Below are 21,170 nucleotides of genomic sequence, written 5' to 3' on the forward strand. Positions count from 1 at the left end.
GGGCTTGTGGGGTCCTCCTAATATATTTATCTTATTGATTTGTGTTGAATTGAGGCCTTTATGACGTGGTGTAATTGGTAGGGTTGGGGGTCGACCCAGCGAAACATTATGATTACCGCAAAATTGTATGGGAGCGAAGCATCATCCCACCCAACTGCCAAGTTTTGGTCTCAGGCCCTCTCACAAGAACCACGTGATCCGCGCGTCTGTTCGCTTAGTGAGTGGGTCTGAGTGCCTGAGGTAAAGCCGGCTGTGAACGTATGAGACCCCCAGGTGCATCCAAGTAAAATGGAGAATTTCCAAACACAATATCTCACACGTGCTTGTAAAATAAGTTTACAGCAGCAAGCATTACATGTCCTCGGATCGAGAAGAGCTGTGTTCTTCACCGGCAGGCATTATATTACCTGAGTCTTACCTGTCTTGGGTCATCACTACCCAATAGGCCAAAGCCATGTCGTCAGTTGCCGAGGGGCCCAAAGTGACTGGGAAGTTTTCCAAGTTGGCTTGTGCTCAGTGTCGTCGTCGCAAAGTCAGATGCGACCACAATATCCCATGTACCAGATGCCTCAAGGTGCGTTCTCATCGGGATATAGCCTTTCTTGTGTATTCCTCTGGAATTCTTACATGATCGTAGGCCGGTGCAAAGTGTACGCCCTCCATCCCAGCACCACCTCGAAAGCGTCTGAAAGAAAGCAGTGGTCTTGTAGAACGCCTCGGCCGTTCTGAAGCACTTCTCACAAAATTGGTTGTCAACGCATCGCCGTCCGAATTAGATATGCGCCCAACCCAGTATCTACCAACATCAAGTTCGATACTGCCGATAGCGCCGGAATCGTTTGGGGAGCTTTCGATGGATCACATTGCACAGATCAAGAACCACACTGGCCTCTTCAATAACAATCTATCGTATGATAATGCGGTAAGTGGCGTAGATTATCGAAAAAGATTTTCTCTGATGGTTCCTGGTAGCTCAAAGCCATGAGGCATCTTACGGATGGCGAGGATTCCAGAGGGTCGCAAGCCCTGCATCATGAAATTTCGTCAAATGAAGACAACACGCTGTTTCTCCTGCCGCACGCCAGTTCACCCTATCCTTTGAGGAGCCGTCAACACGATCCTGTACAGGCATTCAGGCTATGGCAAATCTATTTGGAGCGCGTCAATCCCTTGACTAAAATCGTTCATATCCCTACACTTCAGCCATATGTGACAGAGGCTGCAACTAATCTCGATAACATCCCCCAGAACTATCGATGCCTCCTTTTCGCTGTATCGGTTATGGCTACCGTGTCTCTGGATGAGCTGGAATGTCGCGAACTACTTGGCACGTCTCGTGGGACCTTGCTTCAAGAGCTGGTTGCGCATACAAGACATTCTCTACTTCAATTTGACTTATTCAACAACCACGATATGGTAGTTTTGCAGGCCCTAGTCCTCTTTCAGGTAACGTCTTAACCCGTACTTGGATAGTCTTGTCAATACTGACTAGGCATCCATAGATGTCGCTCCAAGAGCATTGCGACAGACAGACAGCCTGGATCTTTAGTGGGACTGTCCTACGTATCGCGACCAACATGGGATATCATCGAGACGGCGAGCATTTCAATCTAACTCCCTTTGAAACCGAGATGCGAAGGCGGATATGGTGGCAGATACTTCTTCAAGACGCCAGCTTCACCGGCATGGACCAGATGGCATTCCCGCGCACCTTCGATACCAAGCAACCACAAAACTTCAACGACGTCGATATCTTTCCGGGCTCTACCAGACCGATCAAACCTCGTGATGGGCCGACGGAAATGGGCTTTATCCTTATCATCAATCGTGTGATGGAATACGTGATGGATTCAAGGCAAGCTGGTGCAGACGATCAGACTTGGACGAGTAAAAAATTTCCAGACTTAGAGCAAGTGCTTCAAGAGATGGAACGAAGATACATCAACGCTTCAGTGGGTGGTGTTCACGTAATGGCATTGGCATTCCGGTCAATTGTCTCGACCAACCTTCTAAACATCCTTAACTCATCGAACCCACGACTTCAACAAGGCGACGTCATGTTCACACCCGAATACGCATTCCACAAAGCTAAGTCTATAGAAAACGACCACATCGGCGATATCTTCGCATGCATGACCAAGTATGGCTACCTTTGGTTTGCTCGGCAACATTTTCAGCATCATGTTCCTGTCGGTCTGAATAGCCATCTGCGTGGGAAGCTGACAGAACTCATATCTGATCATCTCCATCGAGAACAAATATCATGGTAAAACTAAGCCGTCAATTTTAAAGTAGAGGGGATTACTGGGATACCTGAATTCTAGTGTTGCATAGCAATGACTATACAGCGTTATCTTCTCATTTGCTTTCCGCCATATTGTATTCTCAGCCTGGCAGAGCTGTGTGGAGTACGCCGGCCAGTTTCTGCGGGATGTCACAATAGGAAGATCAAGGTGAGTCAGAGTGGAAAGCTAAAACCTAGCTTTTCGGCCGTATCATAGTTTCATACAGCATAAACCTTATTTCTACCGTACATGATCGCTTTTGCGGTGGCAAATCGGTGCCTAGTCTACTTCTCGTCTCCGTCACAGAATCAACGACTAGACCTTTGGCTTCGGTCATGCAAGGACATCTGTACCTCGACAAGGGCGTCAGTGCAGAGTACCCATGATCAAGCCTAGGGGTAGGCATAGAGGTCAACAGAGTGCTAGATAGATCTCGTCCATTACTATACCGGAACAATACTTCTGTCCCCTGTTTCCCCAAGACATTGGTTGAAGACCTCTATCCCCGGGCCGTCATGAATGCTATCGATCCACATGACTTGCCTCAAATTATTCTTTACTTCGAACCACGTCCTCCCTAGACTGTCCCGGATCAGAGGGCGCAGTCTTTGCAGAAGCCAGGTCTGATCAGGGCCTCGGAACACAGACGTTGCCCCCACCATCAAGGCCCAGGCGAAGAGATAGCTCTCTCCAGCGGTGCTGGGCGTAAAGGCCATGCAAGCTTGTCGGAGTTGGTTGGCCAGACGCGGGTACTCGAATTTGACACCAGGAAAACCCCAGAAGATAGTTGTCAAGAAAGCGAGGAGTGATAACCGGAGAAGCTCGGGGAAAATGTCGTTGTCCTCAAATTCGAGCATGAGCAGCCGGGATTGAATGTATGTTATGAGATCCTCGAGAGACATCTCCCGTATCTTGTGACCGGAATCGTGGCTATCGTTGATAAGCTGTGAGAGGTCCTGGACATCCTTCAAGATGGCATAGAGCCTCCTTTCTAAAGTCCGTACCACAGAGCGCGAGCGGGAGAAGCAGGACGCATCCGATGGCTTGAGCCGGGCAAGTTCAGATGAACTGTCGAAAGCTGAGTCGAACGACACAGCATCTTGGTGAAAGGCTAGATTCGCGCCGGTGCAGATGCTGTGGACTAGACCAGTTCTTCCGGCGTTGGCAGGTCAGCGATTGGCCGGAGCCTGAGAAGCTGAGTATAAGAGAGAACTAGCGACTTACCGGTGAAGTTTGGATTGAAGCAGAGGGTGACTTGCAAACGATTCTATGCCACCACGCAGGTCGACGATTTTCTTGAGACCCATCACGTGCATGTGGGCGGACTCTACGTCTCCAAAGGACTCGGCGATCAAGGCCAAGGCCATGACGACAATGGTTGTCGAGTCGGTCAGTGCAGTGTTCGGATCAGATAGTTGCTTGTTAAGCTCGTGAATCATCCTGTAGGCGTGAAACTCCGTCCTCTTACTCTTCTGCCCCCTCAAACTATCCAAAGAAAAAGACGTCATGTAAAGGATGGAGTGCAGGTAGGCCAAGTCGAGATGGGCCCAGTGAAACCAGTATGTCTTGGGAGTGTCAGGGCGAGAGTACCTCACGATCGGGTACATTTCATCTTTCATGTACGAAAAATCTGGAGGACAGAAGGCGTCAGGGGCAGGGCGTGCTCATGGTCGGAGGGGAGAGACGTACATGCGCATAGCAAGCTGCGCGAACTACTATCGATGTCTTCAGGGAACTTGATGAAAGTGAACATGTCGGCAGCACCGGGGACCATTTCTGCATGTCTGATGCGGGCCAGAGCAACCTCGTCAGAGTCGAGCAGCTCACTTCGTGTCCGAGCTCCGTGGGACTCTTCAGAAGAATCACTGTCTCCTGCAGCATGCTGCGGCCGTTGTATTCCCACAGCGGTAGCCGGGGAACGGCCCTTCACTCGACCAGGAAGAGCTCGTGTACGGGTATTCTTCCCCGCATGACGTGACTCCGTATGAGCTTACGATCTCCAGCAGCCGTCTGACCATGGGCGTCGGCGGTGACAAAGACAAACCCCTTAGCCGCTCGTGGCCCCTTGAGCATCGTTCCGTTGGAATGTATCGGTACCTTTGGACGGGGACAGAATCTACCCGGGCACACCCTTGCAAGGCTGTTTGCCGGCAAGAAGTAAGTTTGCCAAGGTGCCAGTATCACTCAGATGGAAGCTAAACCACGGGTATCTGCCCAGGTGGGGCTGCAAGCGTGCTCCTGTCCGTATGGAGAATGTATATGGTGCCAAATATCGGCATAAAAATGGCGATGGAATGGGTGGCGGTATGTTCGGCTGGTTGTCGTCCGAATTAGGGAAACAATTGAAGGAGGTAAGTTGCAGAGAAATTCAGAAGATCCTTGCTGGGATATTTAGTTAGCCCCGGAGATAAGAGATAAGACACTTCAACACCGGCGTGCCAAGATTCAGATTGTTTCCCTTTTGTGGCCTTAGCGTAAACGCTATGCCACCACCCGACGGTTTCGGATCCTCCTCCCTGCGAAGCTAGTAGGTACCTTATGTCAGAGCTGTTCTCCAGCAAGGCTCTTTAGCTGTCACTATTCGTACTCGAAACTTTTCAAGTCTTACTCTCTGGTGCCGGCTATGCAAAGCCCTTCTCTTAATTATGGTGTAAAGGCTTCCTATAGTACATGTCCTGGATCCAACGACTGTCTACGAGGTTATGGTAGAGGATTCGAACTTCTGCTGCAGTATCTCCTCGACATTCCACTGTGGGTACTTCACAACTTACCTTTCAAGGTATTGTAGGGGTGGAGGATCTAATGGCAGATCAAACATATCTTTGCATGTGACAGGTCTGTCGCAGCCCGCGACGCAGCTACTACGTAGATCTTGGGCACCGTCGCTTTATTAATAGCTTCTTACCGTTTTAGGGAAACAATCAACTGGGCTTATAAAGCAGTGCCATGGCTTAGTGCAAAATGCTAGTCGCAGGTAGAGTTTTTGGATTGTTTACTTAATGAGGATAGGATATTCGGTGCAAGCTAAGGCAAAACTAAGTTAGTCTAATCCAGGCATAGAAGCATGCAAGAGCCGAAGGTCCATGTTGTTTTTCACCTTGTAAATATTGAGCAGGCGGCCGGTTTCGAACCCTCTTATACTGAAAAGTATCTCGCAGTAATGTAAATTCGGCAATTAGATGATGTCTTTCTAGTACGACTTAATCACTCTGTTTCGTCGTTAATTTGTTCAACTTTGACTGAGCTGTGGCAGAGCGCCAACTGTGATAAATTGTGGGCAAAGGTACGGCCAGCTGTCTCAAGTTCTCAACCATGGGAGCCTGAACACAATCGTGTCTGCAGAGTGCAGACCTCAGCTTCTCCGTTCAATCTAGTAGTGCCTCAGAACGACGTGCTCCAAGATTTCCATACCCACTTATCTAACACCGACAGCTCCATCGTGTCGTTGCATTTTCTCAGGATTGCGTCAAGAGCAGAGCGTCACCGCCCCATGCGCCCCACACCAGTGGCTGTTGATGAGAACACGCCATGGCAGTGGGATTTGAGTTATCCACCCCCATAATTTACGGGTCATAGACATTACACAGACACTTCATGCGCTTCGAGGCTTCCGGTTCCAGGCATGTGTGAGCTTGAGCTTATAAATCCGGCATTTAGTGGAACCGCTCTGTGGGAGCTCACACACACTGCTGGTATAAAACGACTTGCTTCCTCTCTCAAACTGACAGTCACACATCATCAACCCACCACAACAACACCATCCCATCCTCTTACTGCACAAGCCAGACTCCATAAGAAATCCATCGCAATGTCTAGATACACCGCCTCCCACGCTAACCCCCAGGGTCCTGGAGATGCGCGGCCCACGGCTCTTCAGGTCGTTGAGGACGAAGGCCTCATCGGCAAGCTCACCGGCAAGGTTGCCCTTGTGACGGGCGCAAACTCTGGTATCGGTGTCGAAACAGCGCGAGCTCTCCACGCCGCCGGTGCCACTCTCTACCTCACTGCCAGAGACGCCGTCAAGGCCCAGCAGGCCGTCGACAAAGTCAAGAACGGACCCGGCCCCAAATCTGATGCGCCCGTCCACGGCATAGAGCTGCGGCTGGATTCCCTCGCCTCGGTGCGAGCAGCTGCCAAGGCCTTCCACGAGAAGAGCGACAAGCTTAATCTGCTCATCCTCAACGCGGGCGTTATGGCCACGCCCGAAGGGAGGACCGAGGATGGCTTCGAGACACAGTTTGGCACGAACCACTTGGGCCACTTCCTCCTCTTCCAACTGTTAAAGCCCGATCTGCTCGCAGCCTCCACGCCTGAGTTCCAATCGCGGGTAGTTGTTGTGGCCTCCGCCGGCCATCGTTACGGCAAGGTCCGCTTCCATGACTTCAACTTCCAAAAGGACCCTTACGACCCCTGGGCGTCATATGGCCAATCCAAGACGGCCACTATCTATCTCGCCAACGAGATCGAAAGACGGTACGGGTCCAAGGGACTGCACGCCCTCGCTGTGCACCCGGGTATTGTCGCCACCAATCTCTCTCAGTATCTCAGCCAGGAGATAGTAGAGGGGATGTTGAAGGATGAAACAAGGCACAAGACCATAACGAGCGAACCCCAGGGAGCGGCCGCGGCTGTTTATGCTGGGCTGAGTAGGGAATGGGAAGGTCGAGGCGGCAAGTACCTCAGCAACCTCGTCGACGAGGGACCGGCGGATACTACGGGAGACTGGTTGAATAACGAGGTTGGATATGCCCCGTGGATTTACGACGAGGAGTCTGCAAGCAAGCTTTGGAAGGCATCGAACGAGCTGGTAGGCTTTGAGAGCGAGTGATAGGATCGGCCCTAGCACACTCGGTTCTTGGTCTACGTATCTGCCATGTATCCTTCCGGACCAAAACGCGGGAACAGAGCCAGTAGCATTTATCTAGTTCTACCCTTAAATTCAGTTTTGGTGTTTCGGTACCTCTTGCTTTCTCCATATGCTGTAGTCCTATATTTATCATACTGTCTCTGCAGCCCAGCAGCGGTCTATCTTTGTTGTTTACGATAAATTTAGGATATGCGGTAACGTACATGATAAGCTGTGACGGTCGAGGTTCCCAACGTAGTAAACCGTAACCGAATTGGTTTATGTTGGCAGTTGTAACGGGGCGTAACGTACTGAGCGTAGGGTGGCGAATCACGTCTGATAATATCAAGAAGTATTCTTGAGTAATCAAGTTGTATTGAAAGCTAGAGGGTTCTCTAGACATAGGGAAGTGGGAATGAGTGAAGCTATATATACTATTCTGGTTTGCTTGGTCGATCGTGGTCGAACGCGCTCTCGTTCGACCTGTTCGACCATTTTAAGGTTAAGGTTTTACTGGGAGCGCGAGGAGCGTTGCTCCCTCGTTCCCATCGCTCCTTCCCTGATTCGCCCGTGAGGCTGACTCGCTTATCATGTACGTTAACCAGAAAAAAAAAAAAAAAAAAAAACAGCTTCCACGAGTACCGACCCAGAGGATCAAAGTCCTAAAACATTGCCAGGGACATCGATGTCCCTTCGAATGAATGCCCTTTTGTGTGTTGCGCGTGTTGAAGCCCTGGCTCAACAGAGCCTACAATCACCACCCATACCATAACCCAATGCGAATTCCTAGCCATTTCCCCAGTAGTGACCCGTCAAATCCAATTCCTAAAAATTCCCTCCTCTTGCATATTCATCGTAAAGTCGCGTGGTATCCATTAGAAACCCCTACTCCATCAAAGACGAGTATCGATCCGGTCCAGCATCCCTCTATACACTCTTTCAACACGATGAGCATGCATACAAAAGGAACTCGCTGCCTCCATCTTGCCCGGTCCGTTGACCCATGCAGAAAGAAAACAAGGATTTTTCGCTAAGCATCGCTAGCCTGCCCAACCGCCCCGTGAATGATCCAGTTTTCCCAGCCCCTCCAAACTTCCGGGGGTATAACAAAGGAGCCTCCTCATCCTCAAATTTCTGCTTCCTTAGACGATCTGTAATTCGAATTGGCCACCAATTCCACTAGACTCGTGACCCAACCCGTTCCTCTCATAGCACATTGTTCATAAATCGTGTTACTGCGTGGCGTCGAGTTTTGGTGAAAGCGACGCGGTTTTGCGCTTCCCATGTTTAGTTGCGATGTGCTTCATGCTGTCGCCTGTATCCTCGTGCTAGGACGACTCCTTCTTCGGCTTCCGCTTGCCTCCAACCCTACCATCCGTATGCTCGTCATCAGGACTCCATTCCTCGGGGTGAAAGTCTGGGTTTCCATAGTGGGCTCGATTCCACACGCTGTTCTTGAAGGTATTGGTTGTCACCTGGAATGTTGGCTCAGGGAAATTATTCTTGCTTTCTTCGTACTCGAGTTGAACCGGGCTGAATCGAATGTGATAGCCCGGAGTTGTGCGCATTGGCGGCGGCATTAGGGAGGTCTGGGAACCCAGTCCAGACGTCACAACCATTGGGGGACTAGGGCCCATTGTTGAAGTGCCCGGCAACGAAGCCGGCGGCGTCGGAGGCTGAGATGCCATAATCGGAGGTGGCTGCGGCGGCGCTGCTTGCGGTGTCGAGGCTGGCAATGCTTCCGGGAATGACGACATCCACGGGCTCAGTTGCACGGGCTCGAAGGCTTCGGGGGCTGAGCTGGTTGGCGGAGGAGGCGCCAGAGGCGCGAGTCCTCCCATCGCGGGATTGGCGTTGAACCCGGGAATCATAGCTAAGGCATCAAAGTTAATGGTCGAATACTGACCGAGACCCGTTTGACTAGGCGTGATGTCGGTGCTGTGGGAAAAGCCGCTGACACGGTTCACCTGCATCGAGATGAGTGCAGCAGGAGCAGGGACTGCAGGCGTTCGGTACAGGATGTCGTAGTGGTCGGGTCGGGGACCCAGATTGGCAAGATCTTGGCCGTTGGCCTCGTCAGGGAATCGGTACCGGCTGACTTGTGTGCCCGGGCTGCGATCGAGGTAGGCAATCTCAAGGACAAAGTTGACGGGCTTGAGAAGGACGTTGACGAGAGCGATAATGCCGAGATGCTCAATCTCGCGATCGAGCAGCTCGATGGCCTGACTGCAGTAGGCTTGGATGCCGATACCGCCTTCAACGAAGGCATCGTATGTGGTGGCATTGGCCTTGAGGTATGTAGCAGCAAGCAGGCGGAGGTAGTAAATGATGCCACCCGCAGCGTTGGGGTCGTTCCACCTCTCTTGAACTAACATGTGTGCCAGCGGGGGGTTGTTGATATTCTGAGCGACTTCGCGCAGGAGCCCAATCATTTCATCAGCCCAGTCCTCAAAGTAGGAGTAGCCTCCAACACTGGCCAGCATCTGGCTCATGCTAAGGAGTCGGGCAACCTCGCCCTCGACCTTGGCTTGATCGCCTGACTCTATGAGTTTCTCGAAGTAGCTGAATCCAATTGCTAAAGGTGAGATGAGACCGTTAGCGCAAATTCGACATGTCACTTATGGTGCCGAGACACAAAACAGTAACGGCAGGCAAAGCAATGTGCACCCGTTGAAGAAGCGGAGGCGACGTGCAAGGACTGCGCATGTGTCAAACATGGTTTGGGCCGGCCGCGAGCCGTGGGACAGGAAAGCAGGAAACGGGGAGTTTGACTTACCTCGCCAGCCACAGTTACCATCACCTTGGATGGGGCGATAGTAGGAGTATGTCTGGGGAAGAGCCTGTAGTCATACGATGTCAGTATCGAGAGCGATCGGGAGAGAAGTGCCACAGGGATTGAACGTACAGTTGTCTTCTCGACGTAGACCGGATCGGCTTTAGCGTACTCGTGGGTGATGGCATCGCTCGGCACCTTATTTCCAACCTTGAGCCCCTGCGAAACCAAAGGTTAGCAACGAAAGAGGCGCCGGAGTTGGGATGGAGCTCCAGGAAATGCGACTTGCCTCGAGAACAGGCTGATAATCCTTGGCAGCGACTTTCTGCGCGGCCATGTCATGCTGGTCCTGGTCCTCCATCTTAGGAACGACAAAAGCGGGCGGGGCAGAGTAGGGTTGTTGTTGCGGCTGATGCGGCGGCTGTCGCTGATGACGATGTTGAAGCTGCTGGTGCTGATGCTGATGGCGCAGTGGGCGATTGTCTCGAGTTCCGACGGTCGGCGGGGAGAGGAATTCGAAGTCGAAGCTTGTGCAGAGGAAAAGGGCGATGACGCGGAGGGGGAAGTCGAGGACGAGAGCTGCTGCCGGGGAATTTGCTGAAGCAAATGCGACTGAGATTGCGGCGGCGGCGGTGGTGAGCCGTAGACGATTCCAGCGCCTCCGCCTCCAGCTGACACGGGAAAAGCAAAGTCCAGTTCGGAAGCTAGACCATAAGACGCGAGGCAAGGGGGTTAAGGGTGTGGGCTGAGGCTGGAACATGCCTCGTGAATTCGTGAATGGGGAGGAGGAGGAGAAGAGAAAGAGAGGGTGGAGAGGAGAGCGAAATTAAGGCAGATCTCGAGGGGGGAGGAAGAGGAAGAGTGAGGAGTAGGTGTGATTTTAGGTGCTGAGAGTCGCAGATGTTGGCGGACGGGCCACTTGTCGAACACTCAATGCTCTATTCAAAGGCCCAGGCCTGGTGCTATCGTGCTCTAGGTGCTGGCCGCGTTCAATCCTTGATGGGGCACCGGGGTCACTGCAAGGATTGAGACAGGGGTGACAACAGGGGCTAGGGATTTTAGAACAGAGAACGGAGACGATTGACAGCGGGTGGCCAGCGGGTGCGATGGCCTAGCGTATGGCCTAGCGATAGAGCACGGGCTTGGAGCTCTGAGAGCGTGGGAGCTACCGGGAAGAGTACCCAGCAGCACCAACAGATAACGCCCACGTTCTGATTGCGAGGGTCTTGCGGCGAAAAGGCGGCGAATTGCGGCAAGGTGGAAAAGGACACCCGAGACGATTGTGACGCTTGGGAACGTCGAGGTGCTCGGACGTTGATGGTGATGGAGGAAAAAGAAAGCAAGACAGTGGTGCGCTAGGAGAATATCCCCGGGAGTTTATGAGTGCCAATGCAACCCGGCGTCTGTCAAGCTCCGGGAGCTTCAAGCTCAGACAAAGAGGCGGCGGCTAGCACGGCCGACGAGAGGATTAATGACGGGATATGAGGCAAAGGGTGGGTGGTACAGAGGCGGAGGCTAACGAGACTAGGGGAAGAGGCTTGTGCTTGTGGGAGGGAGAGAAGGCCAAGAGGTGATGATTGTAGGCACGATGATGGAGATGATGGAAGGCGACCAGGGTGGTACAAGAAGGGGAGCCTTTCAAGCAACAGGGCACAGCAATGCAGGACGCACGCCCAATGCACAGGACAATCCTTACTCTTGACTGGAGTGATTGGCAACTGGACCTAAACCTTTGGGGGAAAGGGGGGTTGGTAACGTAAAAGCTCTACTAAATAAAGTGGGCACCTTATTGGAAGTCTTACACTAAGGGTGGTCTAACTTTTATGTCAGGTCCTTGTGGTGCGTAGTAATTGAGGGGCTCCACTCCAGATGAACATCCAGGAGTCAACAGCACGAGGGCCAGTCAAAATGCTCAAATTGCCTCCGACGACGGCGATTGGCGGAAGATTGCAAGATTTGGGGGGCAAGGAGGGGGACTGAGGGTGAGCGATGACGATCTCTCGCTGACGATGCCCTGTCTCTGCGACACGATTTTTGATTCGATCGACGTATGTAAGGTGAGGCAGCTTGCAAGAGTGGTGCGTCGTTGGGGTGCGGCATGCGCATGCAGGCTTGTCAATAAATAAATTCAAATCAAATTGACCCTCGTTGGATTTGATTTGGATACAGACGACTCGATTTGAATTTGATTTGAATTGATTTGGGCACATTTGGATTTATTTGTATTTATTTGGATATCTCAATGGCCCCACTCTTCTCCCACGATGAGATGCACCGCGCTGCTCCGACAATATCTGCTTGCAGCCGTCTTCTCGGAGGCGTGACCATCTGCCCTGCAAGACTGAATATCCGTTCTGGCTCAGAAGACATCGCGGGAACTGAAAACAGGTCAATTGCCATTCGTGACAAGCGCGGATACTGCCGTCGTCGGAGAAGCCAGTATTGAATCGGATTATCCACCGAGCAATCGCCAGGGTCGGAAGTGGACAACCACTCGGCGTACTCATCTCGTGTAGGTGGTGCCGAGGGCGCACGCCGAGTGTTGAGCTTCCTGACTGACGCCATAAAATCATCCAGGTCTGTTGTTTTTCTCGCAGCAGTCGGCTGTTCCGGTATCGTATCCTGCTCGACGGGCAATTTTCGATACTCTTCCCACAGCTCCCGTACCGCAGCCTTTCCTCTCTCTAACCAATCAGGACGATCGGCCCATTGGGACTCGACGGTGGGCCAACGGAAAGCAGGATGGAGGACAAGGGCGGCCAGATAAACCGGGCTATCTTCAGTGAGGGTGTAGTACTTATCCAATTTCATCCAGCCGAGGTTACATCCAATCCGTAGGTAGGGCTCTTCATCGTGTTCGTGTTGTAGCTTTGAGTCTTCCAAATGCTGCAGAAGCCACTCCATAGTTAGTAGAACTTCCCAGATCGCCCCATATTTCCCTATAACCTGTGAGCAGGAGTGTAAATATATGCTAGAGTCGGCTTACCATACCATCTTCGGGTCTCCCCTCTAGACGCTTCGTGGCTATTTTTAGCGGCTTCAGTATGGCCAGATACTCTGCAATCACTGCCCAATCCTCACTCGACATCTTATCGTCAACAATTGCAGGCTTCTTCCGGCTCCTCTTCGGCATCAGCCTTGTCCCACCCCCAGTCCTCGTGGCAACGTACTGGTCCCACTCCGTGACCTCCGCCTGGACCAGGGAATCAAGAGGATTCCGAAGATGATAGCCTCGCTCCATCATCGCCTCGGACGAGTTCCAGCGGGTTGCGTTATCCATGACCACATCGTAGGTTGGTCTATCTTCTAGACCTAAAGCTGTGTTCTCAATACTCTGGAGCTTGTGCAGCTTATCGATGCGCTGACCAGATCGCTGCACCCAATGAACAATGTTATGCAGCTTGCCAACGGGTCCTTTCGCCCTCCACAGCCTCATTTCGTCTTGGAGTTCCTTGTTGGCTTGGCAGTCCTCTTCAAAGGCGTCGGCATCTGTCCCAAACAGGATGGATCGGGCGACGAGATTAATGATATGCCCGCAGCACCGAAGCCGGCGGTGCTGCTTATTGAAGCCAAGCTCAGTAGCGAGCTCGTCAAGACATGTGTCGTTGCTTTCTGCGTTGTCTGTGACAAAATATCCGACGCGATCTTCGAAGCCATAGTCGTGGATGATTTCACTAACTCGACCTGCAAGGTTTTCACCACTATGACGGCCCTCGATCTGCGGCAAGCCGAGCAGAAACGTGCGAAACTTCCCTTCGTCGTCAACAAAGTGTACGGTGAGCCCGAGTAGAGACGTGAACTTGCGGGACGTCCACACGTCAAAGGAGACATTAACGCGGCTAAGTGAGCGGCCGAGAAGCTCAGTTACAACGCCTTTGTGACGATTGAAAGTCCGTACAATCCACTCGCGCATTGTGTTATGGGTCGGGAGACTTCCTGACTCAATAATGGCGCTGTTTGCGTATTCCATAAGCTCCCGGAAATAAGGGCTTTCAAGCTTGTGAAATGGGACGTTGTCGCAGGCCACCCAGCGAATAAGCAACCGCTGAAAGTGCAGAGGGTCGAAGGAGGCCATCAAGGCGTTCATTACAGCTTGATCCTTCCCTTGGCGAGCGTCCAGGCCAACCATGTCGAAGAGAGTGCGCTGTTTCTTCCTCCGGGGTGACATTTCGCCGCCTCTATTGATGCGGTGGACATCTTCCATGTGGCTGTTGGCTTGGCTCGTAGACGCAGCATCGTACATGTGGGTGATGCCAGCCTTTGTCTGGTGACACCAGGGTTCAAAGCCACTACACTCCACTACACATCTGAGGATATGGAATTGATGTGGATGATGACTAAGATCACGACGGTGGTATGGATGGATATGTATCCATTATGGATGTGAATCCACAATGTGGAAAGGATTTCCACATAACGAGCAAGGGAATAAATCTGTTGCATAACTCAGCCCCTGACATATCGCCATCATTCCCTCGAAGATTCTGCCAGTATCTGATCCAACTGCCCGATCAATCCTGCACGTAGCCAACTGCGTAAAGTCTGGCACAGGCCGATAGTTGAAGCATCTAGCCGATTCCTAAGCCTCATAACCATCTGCCCGGCCACTGAAAATAACCTCTCACACTCTGCTGACATAGGGGCCACAGTCAGTAAATCCAGGGCCATCCTACTCAATTTGGGGTACCTGAGCCGCCTAGTGTGCCAGTACTCGTATGGATCAGTAACGAGGGCGTCAGAATCGTCGATATTGCGTTGCCACTGATCGTACTCATCGAGATCCAACCCACTATACGGTGACGAAGGAGATGTCCCGGGAGACTCGTCAACAGCCTGATTCTGAAGAGTTAGCCCTCGTTTGCTATTACGCCAGGCTGTAAATTTATTCCTCGAGGATTTAAGACGTTTACTTGCAGGTAAATCAGAGTCTTGATCCTCAGAAAATAGGCTCTTGTATTCGCATTCCCACAGATCCTGAATAATTGCCTTGGCTTTGACAATCCACGTGCACCGCTTAGCATCATCGCCCCACAGATCGTCGAATAATGCCCAGCGGTAAGCAGGATGGAGAGCCGCCGCGCCGTAAATCACAGGGCTATCGTTGAGGTATTGATAATACTCATCCAGCTTTATCCAGCCTAGGTTAATATTAACGGCGAGATGCCCGGAGTCAGGGAGGCCAACGGCTATCTTTTTGGCGGATTCGAGGGACTCGAGAAGATATTCGTACGCGTGAAGAAGATCCCAGCTTGTACCTTCAAGCCGTGTCTTGGTTAGCCATGCGGCCCATGCCAATTTACAGACTAATTCAATCCAGCCAGGGCTTACCGGATAATGGAGGCTCAACCTCATCTTCTTGAGCTTGCTTTTGGTGTTTCCCCTGTCCATCACCCTCCAAGGCTTTGACTACTACCATCCAGGACCACCTAATGGATAACCCCACCTAATGGATAACCAAATTTTTGCTCCTCCCATACAAAATCCAAATTTTCAGCTGCACCGTATTCGGCCAGGAATGAAGGTACTTGCAAACTAAGACCTATACTATATTGCTTTTTTCGTATAATTTCCATATCGGCTTAAATTTTCCCCATTCCGCCTCGTGGCCTGGTTCTCTAGCCCTTTGAATTTTTTTGCATTTCACCTCATGTACCCTAGGCGACTCCATCCACTCAAGCCGAGTTTTCACCTAATTTACTCGACGGAACTCCCTCCGCAATGGTTCGTCGTAATTATACCGAAGACGACGTAGCTGAGGCCATATTAGATACCACGGATAGAGGCCTCTCACAGAATGAGGCGGCTCAGAAACGTGGAGTGCCTCAGTCGACCCTTTCTGGACGACTTTCCGGTCAAGCGAGCAGGAATGAACGTATCCAGGCCCAACAGCGTATTTCCAAGAGCCAGGAGGAAACTCTCGTTCGTTGGGTGCTGCGACAAGAGTCTCTGGGCTATGCTCCCTCGCACAGCCAGCTCCGCGCCTGTGTCGAAGCCATCCTTCAACAACAAGGCGATAACAAGCCTCTGGGCAAGCACTGGACCACGAGGTTCGTCAAACGTCACCTACAACTATCTACCAAGCTGGGAAAACGTCAGGAAGCCGCCAGATTTGAAGGATTTACACCAAAAGCGGTCAATTGGTACTTTGATATTCGGGAGACCGAGTACGGCTGGATCAAGCCTGAGAACACAGTTAATGTGGACGAGGGTGGCATAATGGCGGGTTTCGGTACGTTGTCTACAAGTCCCCAACGGGTTTGTATAGGCCGTAGCTAAATTGCTGTCAACCAGGCTTGGATAGCCTCGTAATCGGGAGCTCTGACCCGAAGAAGAAGGCGATGTTGAAGGGCTCCCAGTCGCGCAAGTGGACCTCATTTATCGAGGCCGTCACCGCAACTGGCCGCGCTTTAAAACCCGGGATTATCTTTAAAGGAAAGGAGCTACAGAAACAGTGGTTTCTGGACGAGTTCAAATTGATAGCCGACTGGCACTACATCACATCGCCCAACGGCTGGACCGACAACCACATAGCTCTCGAGTGGCTGAAAGACGTCTATCTACCTCAAACAGAGCCTCGTGATGCATCAGATGCGAGACTTATTATCCTTGACGGTCACGGAAGCCATGCAAAGGTGAGTCTTTTGGGTGTTTTTGCCGCACAATATCGGCTATAGGGTCGTTGACGAGCAGCCAGGATGAGTAGATGGCGACGTGCTTTCTGAACAATGTCTACTGCTGTTACCTCCCCGCACACTGCTCCCATGGTTTGCAACCGCTGGATAATGGAGTTTTTAATGTCATCAAAGGTGCGTATCGGAAAGAACTCCAAAAGCTGGCTAGTTTGATCGATTCTGCGCCGGTTGACAAAGTCAACTTTATTCGGGCATATACGAAAGCCAGAGAGGCGGGCATGAGGAAGGAGATTATCTTATCCGGCTGGAGACTTACTGGAAATTGGCCAATAAATCGTCGCAAAGCTCTAACACACCCGGAAATTCAACCGGACAAAGAAAAGGTGCCGGAACAGTTCAAGACGCCGAGCCCTCCTCAGTTGCACTCAGATGATACGCCGAAAACGAGCCGCCAGGTGAGAGATTTGGCCAAACACCGAAGTCGTCCAACCAGGCAGAAGTACAGTAAGATCGCGAAGGGGCTGGAAGCTTTAGAGATGAAGGTGGCCGTTCAGAATGCGCGGATTACTGGGCTGGAGGAGCAGGTGTCCCAGCTGCGGCGAGGGAAGAAAAGAAAGGCGGTACCGAACCCGAACCGACGATTCATGGCTCTGGCGGAGGCTCTGGCGGCTGGAGAAGCTCTTCCTGACTCAAAAGAGGCAGAAATAGAGGTGGATGTGGACGAGGAGGTCGAGTCGGTGATCGAGGTGGGTGTCAGGTCAGAGGACGAAAGTGACGACTTTATGGTCGTAACAAAGCACTGCCAGCGCACACGGAGCGGTCGGGAGGTCAAAAAACCACGCAGAGAGTAAAAATTGATCAATTTTCTAGAGTCTCTCTCCAAGGCTTCGCTTTTTAATTGACGACCTGGTGTTTTGTGCACGCATCAAAATTTGGATTTTGTGTGGGCGGAGCGAAATTTTGGTTATCCATTAGGTGGGGTTATCCATTAGGTGGTCCTGGATGGTAGCTGAAAGTCTAGTAGGATATCGCGGAGCGCCTGGAGCACACGCCAGTCGCTGCTTGAAATCCGGTTCTCTTCCTTCAAAAAGAACGGCATCCTGGCACCCTTCCTAACGGAGCCACTTTTCGTAAGGTTCGCTTTGTTCCACTCACTCAACGCTCGTTGGATAAAAGGGTCGTAAAACGGCTGCAAAACAAGATCCCGGTCGATCATGGCCAGCTGTGAAAGCCAACGGGTAGCGTTATCTAATACAACGCCAACAGGGCCATGATTTTGGATCGCTGGATCGTCGGATAGTTGGGATTCGACCTGCTGGACTTTTTTAAGGATGTCGGTCCAGATATCGGATCTGTTAACCTCCTGCAAATCCAGTTAAAATAAGCCCGAAAAGAGGAGAGTTAGGAAACAAAATGTAGTAAAAATAAGAACAAGATCGGCTTACCACGGCGAAGTTATGCCATTTACCCACTGGGCCCTTTTTGCGCCATTGCTCATGTTCCCTCGCCGCCGTAAATTGGCCATCGTAGATCTGTTGCTCGAACGCGTCCGGATCTTGGCCAAATAGCATGTGTTTCACCACTCTATTGACAACGTGGCCAATGCAGCGAACCCAGCGCTTTTTCCAGTCGAATCCTAGCTCACGGCCCAGCTCTTCCATCGTTGTTTTGTTATTCGAGGCGTTGTCCAGCGTAAAGTAGCCCAGCTTATCCCCAATGTCGAACTCCCGGACGATGTCGAGTATCTGCTCAGCGATGTTCTCGCCTGTGTGGCGGTCTAGTAGCTCCGGAAGGCCGAGAGCGCACTTCTGGGGCCTGTTGTCGAGATTCCTGAATATACAAGTAACGCCGTAAAGAGCATGCCTGTTCCCGGATCGCCATCCGTCAAACTGCATATGGATCTGGCCTGGGCTCTTTCGAAGCGTCTCTCGTACAGCCAATTTATTCGCGTTGAACTCTCTTTCGGCGATCGCGCGCACTGTTACATCGGATATGTGAGCCTCCGTAATGGAAACAGAGGGGTTGAGATATTCGAAGATTGCTCGCAGGTCAGGGTCCTTCGCGGTGGTGAACGATCGATTTGTGTTGACGATCCAGTTGACGACCATCTGTTGAAACGTGGCTTTATTAAACCGCTTGATCAGTAGGTTCGTTATTTCTTGATCGCGGGGGACCTCTGGATTCAATCGCAGTAGCGTAGCCATTGAGCGGGCGGGTGTTGCAACTGTAGATTTCAGGGCCTGCCTTTTACCTGAAGGATCGACTATGCCGTTGTGATCCTTGAACAAGTGACTCTCAGCGTTCTGCAGGCCCTTGTAGTTGTAATTCTTCGGCCTCGGATCCTTCCGTTTGATACACAGACAACAGACCCAGCGGCGTTCCTTCGTTGCGATATTCTGAATGTCGTATCCAAACCGGTAGACCCATTGACGCGTTTGGCCATCTCTTTCGGACAAAGTCCATCCTTTGAACAAGCGAAATAGCCGTTGTTCGTCTTCTTCTGTTCGTTCTGGGATCGCCGCAGTCGATTTCCCTTGCGGAGAGCGCTCGAGAGTAGGTGGCCGAGAATCGGGCTGATAGTCGGCCATCGTGACCCGATATTTGCATCTGAAGATTTGACGCCAGCCAGACCAAAAAGGCCACCATGTGGCGAAAATGAGCCAAGGTAGGCAGACGCAGTGGCTTTATCAGACAATTAAAGTCCACATAGTCGAAGATATAGTAGCATCAGCGAATTGATGAGAATTATCTGAGGGACGCGTCCTCCATGCACTAATGCACGGGATCGTGCAGCTCTTTATTCTGCCAGCCAGGCAGCTGCGGTCGCGAGCAGCATCACGGGAACAGCTGAACAGCATTCCAGGTGCTTGAGGGGACAGGCATGCGTTGTCTTAGACCTGGCATATTAGTTAGCATATACTTCAGACTCAACCTATTAACTAGGGGTTCTGTGGTATTTGTAAACCTCCCTAAGATTATGGAATATCCACTGCATTCCACAATTTCCATATGTGGCCCGGCTCGCATGGAGTGGTAGTAAATCCACAAGAGGGTCTGATGGAATGGAGTGTATTTGATATGGATCCATATGTGAATCCATATGTGGATTTTCGTGGAGTGGCTTTGAACCCTGCTGCTACGTTCTGTTGGTCCCCCTGCTCGTCGGTTGGCGAAGACATCGTTGGTGATTGGCGGGTCTGCGTGTGATTTCTCATACGACAGGCAGCCAGGAACAGCATTCCCTGTTGATCGGCTAAAGAGTTCGAAATTGACTTTCGCGCCCACTGAACGGAGTCACCATGAGATTTCGAAAAGACTTAATCAATAGCTTTTGGTTGAGTAGATAAGCAAAGAGCCCCAGCAGCCAGGCTCAAAAGACTCCCATTCCAGGCTAAAATCTTCTTCTGTTCAATTTACCTCACCCAGTTTCATGATGTGTTACTTCGACCAGGTTGTCTGGGCATGCGGCAATTGGAAGTGGGGTAGGTTTCGTCAACAATGCAACAAAGAGTACCGCATTGGAGAGACCTGCGGATTGAAGCTCGTGTATGAGCGGCAGGACGAAGCAAAAAAAAATGCAAAGTATGCGATCAAGTGACGAAGAAGGAAAATCGGATTGAAAGGACGACCGAAAGAATGGCTTGAACTTCCTTGTCGGTCAATGGTTAGCTCAACGCACGGCGCAGCCGTTGGTAATGGCTATTTTCCCAAGTCCATGGAGAGGAGGAGAGCGAAGAACTGTAACGGACCCAGGGGCAAGGCTGGAGAGGCCGATGGTATGTCTTGTTGAGCGAATAGGGCGCTGTTATACTTTCGATTAGTGGTGAGAAATGTACCTTGCATCGCTCACGATTCATATGGCCTTTGGATTGCTGCTAAGTTGTGCTTCAACAAGTACCAAGTTAGTGGTTGATTTGATTTTGGGCGGAAAGGCAGCATCGGATGGACCCAAATGGGCACTTAGCCTATAGACGGTGCGGGCAGCGATTAGGTTCGCCATGGACACGAAGAGACTTGATGCAAACCAGGTTGGATGACTTACTAACTGATAAAACAATATTGCGGGAGTGGAAGATGATGTGTTGTTCTTGAAAGGTCTAAGTTACATGTGTCTGAGAGGAGCACAGCTCCTTCCATAGTATCTACATCCCAGTCCTACGGTCTCAACACTAACCAACAGCATTTAGCCGCCAAACCTGGCGATACTAACACCAAACAGCCTCAAGCTGGCAGACCATGCTTCAGCTGCTGAAGATAGGATGCTGAACACTTGGAGAAATTGGCCTTGAAGCAGGCCTATCACGTAGAGTCAAGCAAGGCGAGACCAACCAGCGGATGAGGAAGAATGCAGGGCTTCTGGGAGACGCGAGCAGAAAAGCTTAGAACTGTAAATAGCCCAGTGGTCTTGGCCCTATGGGGTTAGTCCTTCCGGACGGAATAAATTTCATTCATTCCTTCATTCATTCAGCTACAGTTGCCTGGGTTACCAACGAAAACAGTTGGCAATTTTGCGGGGCAGAAGTCCGAGATGAGGAGCCACATGAACTGCAACGAAATCTTTATCCACACTTTCAGGCATAACTAGGTAAATAGCCCACGTTAACTAGGCTACTTTGTTTATTCATCAACTATTT

The 21,170-nt window shown here is 51.3% G+C and overlaps 7 protein-coding genes across 7 annotated transcripts; 3 read left to right on the top strand and 4 right to left on the bottom strand.

The window, feature by feature from the left end:
• Window positions 1-454: 454 nt before the first annotated feature.
• On the top strand, window positions 455-2,671 carry MRS44_013104 (uncharacterized protein; the record flags this gene model as incomplete). The annotated part of the gene is made up of 6 exons (XM_065616593.1): window positions 455-574; window positions 638-922; window positions 973-1,446; window positions 1,503-2,155; window positions 2,349-2,453; window positions 2,512-2,671. 6 exons carry the CDS (start codon window positions 455-457, stop codon window positions 2,669-2,671), a joined length of 1,797 nt encoding a protein of 598 aa, XP_065472665.1.
• A 57-nt stretch (window positions 2,672-2,728) lies between these two features.
• MRS44_013105 (uncharacterized protein) lies at window positions 2,729-4,358 on the bottom strand (the record flags this gene model as incomplete). Its single annotated transcript, XM_065616594.1, has 4 exons — window positions 2,729-3,419; window positions 3,510-3,915; window positions 3,975-4,229; window positions 4,280-4,358. The coding sequence occupies 4 exons, from the start codon at window positions 4,356-4,358 to the stop codon at window positions 2,729-2,731; spliced, it is 1,431 nt and encodes a 476-aa protein (XP_065472666.1).
• Window positions 4,359-6,093: 1,735 nt separating this feature from the next.
• On the top strand, window positions 6,094-7,113 carry MRS44_013106 (uncharacterized protein; the record flags this gene model as incomplete). The annotated part of the gene is made up of 1 exon (XM_065616595.1): window positions 6,094-7,113. One exon carries the CDS (start codon window positions 6,094-6,096, stop codon window positions 7,111-7,113), a length of 1,020 nt encoding a protein of 339 aa, XP_065472667.1.
• Window positions 7,114-8,459: 1,346 nt separating this feature from the next.
• Window positions 8,460-10,664, bottom strand: MRS44_013107 (uncharacterized protein; the record flags this gene model as incomplete). Its single annotated transcript, XM_065616596.1, has 4 exons — window positions 8,460-9,706; window positions 9,908-9,971; window positions 10,037-10,123; window positions 10,203-10,664. 4 exons carry the CDS (start codon window positions 10,662-10,664, stop codon window positions 8,460-8,462), a joined length of 1,860 nt encoding a protein of 619 aa, XP_065472668.1.
• Window positions 10,665-12,130: 1,466 nt separating this feature from the next.
• Window positions 12,131-15,292, bottom strand: MRS44_013108 (uncharacterized protein; the record flags this gene model as incomplete). The annotated part of the gene is made up of 3 exons (XM_065616597.1): window positions 12,131-12,843; window positions 12,896-14,193; window positions 14,592-15,292. 3 exons carry the CDS (start codon window positions 15,290-15,292, stop codon window positions 12,131-12,133), a joined length of 2,712 nt encoding a protein of 903 aa, XP_065472669.1.
• Window positions 15,293-15,622: 330 nt separating this feature from the next.
• Window positions 15,623-17,387, top strand: MRS44_013109 (uncharacterized protein; the record flags this gene model as incomplete). The annotated part of the gene is made up of 3 exons (XM_065616598.1): window positions 15,623-16,133; window positions 16,196-16,536; window positions 16,737-17,387. 3 exons carry the CDS (start codon window positions 15,623-15,625, stop codon window positions 17,385-17,387), a joined length of 1,503 nt encoding a protein of 500 aa, XP_065472670.1.
• Window positions 17,388-17,524: 137 nt separating this feature from the next.
• Window positions 17,525-19,124, bottom strand: MRS44_013110 (uncharacterized protein; the record flags this gene model as incomplete). Its single annotated transcript, XM_065616599.1, has 2 exons — window positions 17,525-17,899; window positions 17,982-19,124. 2 exons carry the CDS (start codon window positions 19,122-19,124, stop codon window positions 17,525-17,527), a joined length of 1,518 nt encoding a protein of 505 aa, XP_065472671.1.
• Window positions 19,125-21,170: the final 2,046 nt, after the last annotated feature.

The sequence above is a fragment of the Fusarium solani genome (assembly GCF_023522795.1).
Source record: "Fusarium solani strain SB1 chromosome Unknown bctg00000009, whole genome shotgun sequence".
Lineage (NCBI taxonomy): Eukaryota > Fungi > Ascomycota > Sordariomycetes > Hypocreales > Nectriaceae > Fusarium > Fusarium solani.